Below are 10507 nucleotides of genomic sequence, written 5' to 3' on the forward strand. Positions count from 1 at the left end.
TGTAAAACTAGTTTTAATAATGTTACAAAGCAAATTTAATAAAACTACAAGTCACTGGTTATTTTTTTCTTTTACTTTAATAATACCACAGTGGAGTTAAACATCACCCATATCGGAGAGGAACCGGCTGAACTGAAGATGTCTATCGCCCCCGTGTGGTGAACAGAATATCTCTATCTAAAATGATTGCGATATTCAGCCAGCCTTAATCATGTGATTGGAGAACTTTAAGAAAAATACATTATTAACTTAAATACACACACAGAGAGCAAGAGAGAGAGCACTCAGTGTGACACTTCTTTTTCCCACTTTTATTTATTTATTTATTTATTTATTTATTTATTTATTTATTTATTTATTTATTTATTTTTATCCAACAGAAGCTGGTGGGCAGAAAATGTAAACTCTCCCCGTTCTTATTCCTAGTTTCCAAAGAATACAAGACATTTTCCCCACAAGAAAAAACAGTTGATACCCGGCAACTTACTGATATTTCTGTGCTCCAAGTTAATACACCTGAGTCAAATAATGGCTCATTGCCAGGCCTATGGAGAGTTAAAGGACATACCGATGAGGGAATTTCCCCATTTCTGTCAGGTGTGTTGGAAAACGGATGCATCTACGGTAGTCTAGAGCAAGATTATTTACACCAGAGAATCATTGTAAATGATTTACAATAAAGTGCCGTGCAATACTGAGCTTGTATTTATTTTTCAAGAAATGTGTATTTGTAGCAATTTGCCCCAATTTTAGCAAGATGCCTTTAAACAAATGTGAAAAGGCCTTGAGGACGATGATGATAATGATGATGAAGCATTGGCTTTCTCAGCTTTTCACAACATTTGAGCCATCTGGCGCCACATCTGTTGAATAAATCAGGAAGCTTATCAGGACAAGAATTGTCAACTTCCACAGTTCTAATTCATCATTTGACACAATGTCCAGATGACTGAAGGTGCCACATTCATCTGTTTAAACAGTGGAAACTATAAACCAGTCTTAAGGTGGAATGTCAGTGTCATGAAACGGTGCAGTGAGGGATGGTGAGGCAGACGCTGTAGACCCAGGTAGGATGGATAGCTGATTTTAATGAAGAAAAGCACAGTTCAAACAACTGGCAGCACGCACATGGACGCATTGACACTGAATTGACAATAGCAAGACAAGGACCCGACAAAGACGCAGACACACAGGTGGCATTAAATACACAGAGGGTAATCACAGAACGAGACACACATGGGAACAATCAAGGGGGAGACAGGACAACACGAGACTCAAAGACACAGAAAACTCTAAATAAACACAGAAAAACACAGATCCTGACAGTCAGGCCGTATGTTTTGGGAAGGAACCATTCTGTGTCACAAAGATGAACGTGTTCAGGTGCTAAATGTGCACATTGACCCCAAACTAAAGCAAAAGAGCTTGTGGAGATGCTTTCCAAAGCTGTTGAGAGAGCATCATTATTCACAAAACTACTTCTGTGCTAAAAATTTATTGAAAGGATCGCTTATTGAAGAAATAGCCATGGCTCCAAAAGCTGCATAAGACCCCAGGTTACAGCTTGTAACTGCGCTCTGAGATGTATTTTTTGGAGACATGAGATGCAAAAACTAAAATTGTTTTGGTCAAAGTGACTGTTATATTTATAGAAAAAATGAGCAAGCCTGAGAACACCGACCCCTCTCAGAAATCCTGGTGCAGCTTTATCAGAAAGTATGCATTACATGCATACTTTCCGTCTCAGGTCTTTTTCAGGACCTGGTATTATCTGTCTCCTCGTGCGCTGGAATCCATTACTTTAGATTTAATGTCTCCATTCTTTGCCCATAATATCCTCCAAACAAACCCCAAAGTCTTCTTGTGCGGCCAAACACTGCACTACCAAACAGCAAAGAAGTGTATGTAAATTTTATGAGAAAATAAAAAATCATCCAAAAGCGTTCTTTTGGATTCATTCTGGCACTTAGAAAATAAAAAAAAATGAAAAGAGGCAATTATTGACAGGCTTCAAGAGTTACCCAAGAGTTTGCAATATTTGCAATGTAAACGCCATTCTCTTCCACTAGAGGGCGGTACAACTCCTTGCTCCACTCAGTTGCCAATTTAAAGACCAAGGTAGGCTTTTCAGTGCTCTGAGATGTATTTTTTTGGAGACGAGATGCAAAAACTAAACTGCCTGCCTGCTATTAGAATGAAACAAAGACAGACACTCATAACTATTGGGGGAGATCTTTATGGGTGTATTTCTTCATTTATTTCAAGAACATCAACTATGTGTTCAACCAAACAAGCCCAAATTTACACTGAATAACTAAATTGATCCAATGGAGATTAGATTTTCATCATATTTCAATAAAAATACTTCTAATAACATTTTAGCTTCTTGTGATTTTTATAATGTGGAATGCTGTGGCTTAAAAAGGTTGAGAATCACTGTTCTATGGTGTCAGAAGTTGGAGCAGCTTATCTACAGCTGAGAGGGAAAGGTTAGATAAGCTCATCAGGAAGGCCAGCTCTGTCCTAGGCTGCCCCTCGACCCAGCAGGTGATGGTAGACAGAACAACTCTAGCTAAATTAACACCACTGCTAGGCAATGTCTCCCAGTCTGTGCATGAAGCTGTTGCAGAACTGGAAAGCTCCTTCAGAGACAGACTGCTGCATCCTAGGAGCACAAAGTACCGTTATTTCAGATCCTTCTTTACTGCAACTGAATGTCATTATAACCATCTCTGCTCCCAAAAATATCAAACTTACTAATCGTCCCAACTGTTTGTAGTTTTGTCCCTTTTATTGGCACTGTCTCTTTTATTTTCTTGTAAGTAACGTGGTGCTGCTTCTTATGCACATATATGCACATTGCATAATTCTTTTTCTTAAATTATTCTTCTGAATTGAGCATTTCTTTTATTCTAGTATGCACATTTTAATAACTATCCAAGTATAGTTGAGTATATACTCAGCTACCCCCACAGTGGGACAACAAAAGATGCTTTCTATTGTATTCTAGTTGCATGACAAACTGGGAAATGTTTTAAAATGATATTTTATGGTCTTGTTATTTTGTTATTTCATCTCAGAAGAACCTGGTCAAGGCAAACATCTATCCAGCTTTTTTAATGTGTTAAAAAATAGCTGTACAATTTTTAGTAACTTTAGTTAAGAAGGAATACAGTATGTATAGATAGATAGACAGACAGATAGTTATATGTATAAGTGTGTAATTTTAATAGTGACCAACATGATAGACTAGTACATATTCAAAGACAGGAAATCAAAAGTCTCCACCAGTTGATGTTTATTGCCCTGTTGGCTTCGTTTCAATAGTTTTCAGGCAGTTATTGAACTGTGGGTGTCATGGATTTGGTCCAAGGCCATTTGAGGTAAGGACAGCACTCAAGTCTGACACCAACCATGCACTTTCCCTTCAATCCCAATCCTCTCAAGCTACGCCTTTCAAACTACGGTATGAGTATAGATATATAAAAAAAAAAACGCTGGCTGTCTTTAGTGGTAATTTTTGTTTGTAATATTTTACAATGTCAATATTAACTTTTAAGTGTTGCTGAAAAGTGCCAAAGTTGAGCTTTTCAAACACAAAATGTTTTCTTTGTCCAAAACGTTTCAATAAAAATGCTGCCAAGAAAGATTTAAGAACTTTAGTTAGAAACTGAAGAGGAGGACGAATAAATGCAGACGGATATTTATGCTTTGTTGCATATCTCTCTGACTTTCATTTATCTCTAGATACATTTTGGAATCAAATAGAAATCAAATATAATTAAAAGTTTGAAAACCAGCTACCATATTATATGTCCAGTAACTAGTAAGAGAGAAACAAGCTAAAACCACCACGTTTCAGAGGCCTATTTTTAAAGACTAATGCAGCAAGATTGTTCTGTGTTTGCACCCGGGCTGGAGCCTTTCTGCACGGAGGTGGCATGTTCTCCCCAAGCATGCGTGGTGGATACCCTTCTTGCTTTGTCTCAGTCCAAACACTTCTGGCCGACCTAAATCAGTGTTCAGTATTAGAGTCAGTTTTCCATGTCTGTTTGTCTTTTTCTTGCCCTTTAATAGATCAGCGACCTATCCGGAGACACGCAGGACAAACAACCATGCTCTTACATGAGGACTCTTATGGGAAATTTAAAAAGATAAAATCACCTCTCATGCATCCACGGGCGTGAAGAACATGCAAACTCTATGCAGAAAAAGCCAAGTTAGGATCTTCTTGCTGCAGGTGCTAACAAGTTCCCACTTGTGCAGCCCAGATTTGTAGAGGCTCAAAACAAAACGTAGAATGCTGCTTTGTGACTTTAATAATAGCTACGGAGCTGTAAATTACTCAATTTCACAGTTTGTTCTTACATAAATGTACAAAGTTATCACTAGTTCAAGTGTAAAATACATTTGGTGGAATCCATTTCTAAACTTTTTAATCTATTTAAGAAAAAGTAAGTTAGATTTTTTTTAAATTGCCTTTTTTGCTCAAACACCTTAATAAACCGTCTTACACCTTGTGACTCATGTTTGCACTGAATTGTTTGACGAGATTAACTGGCATCTGTAATCTCGGACCAGTAAGATGAATCAGACTTGTGGAAATCTTCTTTATACTTTGGCTCATATTTTTTTTTACTATTATTATTTCATTTTTCCCACTATGTCATACAAGGAAACAATTTTTTTCTAAATGACCTAAGGACAGTAAAAGTTTGGTTTGATTTAGATTGTGCAAAAATAAGTCATTTTTTTTATAGTACATGCATAATGTTTCCAACTGCATGCTACTTCTGAGAGGTCACCTTTGTTCTCTGTTCTCTTAAGTAATGTTTGAAGCTGTCTTTTGAAAACGGTCTACTGCATGAAAATGCGGGGTGAGTGAGGAATGCGTGCCATTTCCATATCATCACCCTGACTTCCTTCCAGCTTCTGTTGTCAAACATCCTGTCTCCATGGGCAACAAGTCAAACAAATTAACAGGCTAAATATGGAATAATGAAAAGCAGCATTCTCTTCAAAGCCAAAGCTAACATTGTGGACATTAAATACATTTTGAACGCATTACGGGTGTGTGTGCGCTTGGAGGTGGGAGAAGGGTTGTGCATTCAAATAGAGCGGACATATTTAGACCACTCCACTGAGAAATGTGTCTCAAGCTCTAAACTGGAAAATTACAATGTCCGTATTATGCAATATAACGCCATTGTTGTTTTTTTTAACATGTCATTCCAACAAAGATTAGTCTCTTCGCTTTCCTGCTCTCGTCAAGCCGGCCGGTTTAGACAGGCCATTTGCACCGGCTGTGCCCAGTTTTCGTTGCCATGGAGATGACGTAATTCTGCAGCACAGGCAGGAACAGCGCAGCCGCGGTAGGATGGGAAGGGCGAGACAAGGGAGCTTATAACCCAGTTACAAACCCCTCCGCCATTCAGCCAGACTCCCTACTCGACAGAACCGAGTCGCTAAAAAAAAAAAAAAAAAACCTTTAAGCTTTTGTTTTTCTTCCCACCTTCCTTCGTTTCTCCATCAGTTTGCATACTCCCCGCAACGCAGCAGCGACAACATGCGTGAGATTGTGCATCTTCAGGCCGGGCAGTGCGGGAACCAGATTGGAGCGAAGGTAGGGAGAGAGAGAAGAGCCAACGAACCTTTGGGGAGGGTTATCTACCTGTTAACTGTGGCAGCCGTGGTTTGTTTTTTTAAAATGTAATAAATACACGCCGGCTGCTGCTGGTCGTGACATGGCAGCTGGTAAGACAGCACGCTGTCCCCAGGAAACACTAAGTAGGTCAAACATAGCGGAGAGGAAAGTGTCGCGCACAGGAGAGCCGTGAAGGCGGCGCACAATAGCATCCTTCAGGATGGGCGGTGGCAAACCGAGACGTCCCCGCTGCTGTCACATGAAGCCCGGTGAATGGGCGACTGCTGTACTCGACACGGCAAGTGGAGATCGTGTTTGTGGGGAAGATGTCCACGTTAACTTTTAAATTAAAATATGAAATATTGTAATAATTGATATGCGTGGGCGTGCGACCGTGTGCGCGCGTGTAACCACAGACAGAGGGGTGTGGCTCAGACACGGAATGCACTGGAACGATGGAGACACGCAAATATCAAAAAATGTCACCTTGATATCATTCGCTTGTTTTTTTTTATTTTTATTATTAAGCTTTATAAATTATGGGTCGTTCTTTATATTAGTAAGTTCACCATTATATTTAAAAATATGAATGTTTGCAAAAGACTTGAATGTTAAACACAAACCATATAATCTGAGAGATTATAAGATCGTGTGTGAAGATGAAATATCTAATTCTGAAATTCTGGGATGAATTATGTCTGTCAATTTACATTGCGATGGATGAACTAAATAAATACAAATAAAAAATATGCATATTTTACAAAGATGATTTGTATGAAGAACAATCTTCTATTTATGTTCAGCATTTTAAGAGGTTAGACTGAATCAACTTTATAATTGCATTTTTAAGGTTTAAATACGTCTCTCACATCTGTAAAGGTGAGCTGCTTGGTGGTGAAAACTAATATGCCCATATTCATACTCATAAGCTCAGTTGAACTACAACATTTCACTCATATATTCATTGGAGGGAAAAAAGTGGTTTTCATCGGTTTTGTGTTCTTGTTGTCGGGTGATATTTCTCAACTGTATATTTGTTAAAAAGAAAACATTTTCTCTTTTGCTCGAGATTTGTGTGTTTGGCTCCACCGTTCGAATGGCAGTATTATTGTCACTGTCATCGTGAACAATCAGAGCAAACTCAAAAATCTGGCTCATAATCAAGATGATTTGTTTATGCGTACACATTATTTGGATCTGTTTTGAAAAGAGAAATTCGTTTCTGGAAAATCAGATAAAAAACTTTAATTTTGAAGCCTTTGTGTTGCATAATTATTATTCCATATAGTTTTTGTTTTTTGTACTTGTTATAAACACTGATTCTTGTACATGCAACCTGAAGTATTGAATAAAGGTTAAAGTTATTAGAGAAGATGTAAACTCACCGGTAGTAACATGGTTTCTTTAAGCATGATGGGATGTGCAGTAATTTATTGCACCCTGTGCGTTCAGGATTTATATTTTTATTGACATATTCATCTCATTGTAACTAATCTCTCATACCTATCTGTTTGAAGTTCTGGGAGGTGATCAGTGATGAGCATGGCATTGATCCGACTGGAACCTACCATGGGGACAGCGATCTGCAGCTGGATAGGATCAACGTCTACTACAATGAGGCTTCAGGTTTGATTTTGTGATTTTGTCTCGGTATTTAAACTCTCTTTAGAAACTATATTTTTCCCTCAGAAAAAAAAACAAATAGCATATCTGTTCCAGGTGGAAAGTACGTGCCAAGGGCCATCTTAGTAGATCTGGAGCCTGGCACGATGGACTCTGTCCGCTCTGGCCCTTTCGGACAGATCTTCAGGCCAGACAACTTTGTCTTTGGTATGTAACTCAGAGCGTGCACTTTAATTTACTCTTATCAAAATCAAAACTATTTTTTATAATGCATGACAAAGCAAGACAGAATTTATATGGGATTAGTATTAAATTGGGAGATAATTGAAATCCCAAATGGTTAAAAACACAGATAAAACATAAAGTGGAGGCATGTAGCAAAACACTGACCTTACAAGATGATATGCAATATTTGGTTCATAGAAGCAAGACTCGACTTTTAAGAAAACAGAAATATCCCTGTTTTTCTTTTGGGGACAAATTATTTTATACTTCAAAATAAAGGCTCCCACATTCTGTGTGTAGCCGGAGTCGTGTGGACACTGCGGACTGTTCGCAGGTGGTTCAGATTTCATAGTCGAGCGTTCCAATTACCTACATTTCTCATGACAAATTCCTTCATTTCCCACAATCTGAATGGATGCTAGCAAGTTTGATGAGGTAGTTGGACATCTAGCCCCATTTCTTCTCCACCAGGGCAGACACCACACACCTGTGGCAGTCGGGCTGATGTGCTTTCTTGTGACTGGTTGCGCTGACTCAACTTTCAGTGTTTTGAGCTCGGTGTCGCATACACAAAACAGATCAATATGAACATCATTTGAGAAAGCACTATTTTCTTTTTTCCCGAAAATATTGTGGTGTTTTAATATCGCAAGAGCTTGTGCCCGTATTGCAAAGTATGTTGTCGTAGCAACAGTTCAGCACTATAACCCTGACATTACAGGCCAGAGTGGAGCAGGTAACAACTGGGCAAAGGGCCACTACACAGAGGGAGCTGAGTTGGTGGACTCAGTCCTGGACGTTGTGAGGAAGGAGGCCGAGAGCTGCGACTGCCTTCAGGGCTTCCAGCTCACACACTCCCTGGGTGGGGGTACCGGCTCCGGCATGGGAACCCTGCTCATCAGCAAAATTCGGGAGGAGTACCCCGACCGTATCATGAACACCTTCAGTGTGGTGCCTTCTCCCAAGGTATGATGATTGTGACAGTTTACTTCTTGGTATATTTTAGTTTCCACCCTGAACTTGAGTGTCCTTTGCGCAGGTGTCAGACACTGTTGTGGAGCCCTACAACGCTACCCTCTCTGTGCACCAGCTGGTTGAGAACACTGATGAGACCTACTGCATTGACAACGAGGCCCTATACGACATCTGCTTCCGCACCCTCAAACTCACCACACCCACTTACGGAGACCTCAACCATCTGGTTTCTGCCACCATGAGCGGGGTGACGACTTGCCTGCGGTTCCCCGGCCAGCTCAACGCCGACCTCCGCAAACTAGCGGTCAACATGGTACCCTTCCCTCGTCTGCACTTCTTCATGCCCGGCTTCGCTCCACTCACCAGCAGGGGCAGCCAGCAGTACAGAGCTCTTTCCGTGCCCGAACTCACTCAGCAGATGTTCGACGCCAAGAACATGATGGCAGCCTGCGACCCCCGCCACGGCCGCTACCTGACCGTGGCCGCCGTCTTCCGAGGGCGCATGTCCATGAAGGAAGTGGATGAGCAAATGCTGAACGTGCAGAACAAAAACAGCAGCTACTTCGTGGAGTGGATCCCCAACAACGTCAAGACAGCCGTGTGCGACATCCCACCCCGCGGGCTCAAGATGGCTGCCACCTTCATCGGCAACAGCACGGCCATCCAGGAGCTGTTCAAGCGCATCTCCGAGCAGTTCACCGCCATGTTCCGGCGCAAGGCCTTCCTCCACTGGTACACCGGAGAGGGCATGGATGAGATGGAGTTCACTGAGGCAGAGAGCAACATGAACGACTTGGTGTCCGAGTACCAGCAATACCAGGACGCCACAGCCGAGGAGGGAGAGTTCGAGGAGGAAGGAGAGGAGGAAGTCGCCTAAGGCTAACAGTCACTCATATTTCTTATTGGCACTCATCCATCCGTTTAGCCAAGTCCTACTCTGATCTTTTCTTTTAGTTTTTACTTTTCCTTCCTGTCTTGTCCTTTTCCTGCTCTCTTATTTGTGTCATCTGTTCCCTGCCTCTTCTGTGTCTAGTCTTCACCTTTTTTCTTCTTCTGGCAGAGTAGGATTCACACACTAAGAACATAGCTGACCTTTGTAGCGGTAACAAAGGCTGCATTCACACAGCAGGTCGTGATGCTCAATTCTGATTTTTTTGCTGAAATACAAATTTTTTTGTGCGGCTGTTCATACTAATTAAATGCGATGGCACAATGTGAACGTGTATGACCCCAAAGCGAGCCCATTGCTCAGAAAAACGCTGACGTCATGCAGCAGCGCACTCTTTACTGAAGTAATAGTGTATTTATCGATCTTAAGGCTTATTCAGTAATAGGAATCAACAGTATCATAACAAGATACCAATAAAAAGAAAGTGCAACTAACAGCGATGGCCTTTGGCGGATCATCGATTGCAAAGTCTGTAGCGAAGTCTGTTTGGATGTTGAGTCAGAGCCAGGAGTGGTGGGATTGTGATGTGCTTTCTTGATACAAACTTATGTCATAATCATTATTTTCAGCCGTTGTTTGCATCTGGTGCAGAGTTATGACACATGTCTCACATCAATGATGTAAATGTAGGATTAAATGCGACATGACTGTTCAGACTGCAAATCCTTTGAAACAATCGGACACATATGGAAGTGGCACAGATTGGCTTTTTTGAGGTTGAATAGATCGGAATTGGGCCGTTGAGACAGCTGTGAAAAAGTCGGACGTTGAGTCGCACATGGGTGAAAAACTGCGGATTTGGGTCACATTTGCCTGCTGTGTGAACTTAGCCAAAGACGTGTACAAGTGATTTTTTGTCATTAGCATTTTGTTCATTGTCATTATCGCCAGATAATCTTTCACACTGGGCCCAGTTTGATCACTTGTCTGATTTGACATTGGTTGAAATAAATATATTATTAAACAAGTCTTTGTCTGTGGGATCATTTCTGTAGCTTGAGGTTCGGATATTTTTCACCAAATGTTTTTGATTTATTGTTAAATTGCCTTTGTTTGGATTCCCTTTCAGTTTTCATCTTGGATGACAAAAA

At 40.7% G+C, this 10507-nt stretch overlaps 1 protein-coding gene across 1 annotated transcript; it reads left to right on the forward strand.

Annotated features, from left to right (window-relative positions):
• Positions 1 to 5387: 5387 nt before the first annotated feature.
• On the forward strand, positions 5388 to 10384 carry LOC102226155 (tubulin beta-4B chain-like). The gene is made up of 5 exons (XM_005805061.2): positions 5388 to 5623; positions 7162 to 7270; positions 7364 to 7474; positions 8214 to 8458; positions 8532 to 10384. The coding sequence occupies exons 1-5, from the start codon at positions 5567 to 5569 to the stop codon at positions 9342 to 9344; spliced, it is 1335 nt and encodes a 444-aa protein (XP_005805118.1). The 5' UTR covers positions 5388 to 5566; the 3' UTR covers positions 9345 to 10384.
• Positions 10385 to 10507: the final 123 nt, after the last annotated feature.

This window comes from Xiphophorus maculatus, chromosome 5 (assembly GCF_002775205.1).
Source record: "Xiphophorus maculatus strain JP 163 A chromosome 5, X_maculatus-5.0-male, whole genome shotgun sequence".
Lineage (NCBI taxonomy): Eukaryota > Metazoa > Chordata > Actinopteri > Cyprinodontiformes > Poeciliidae > Xiphophorus > Xiphophorus maculatus.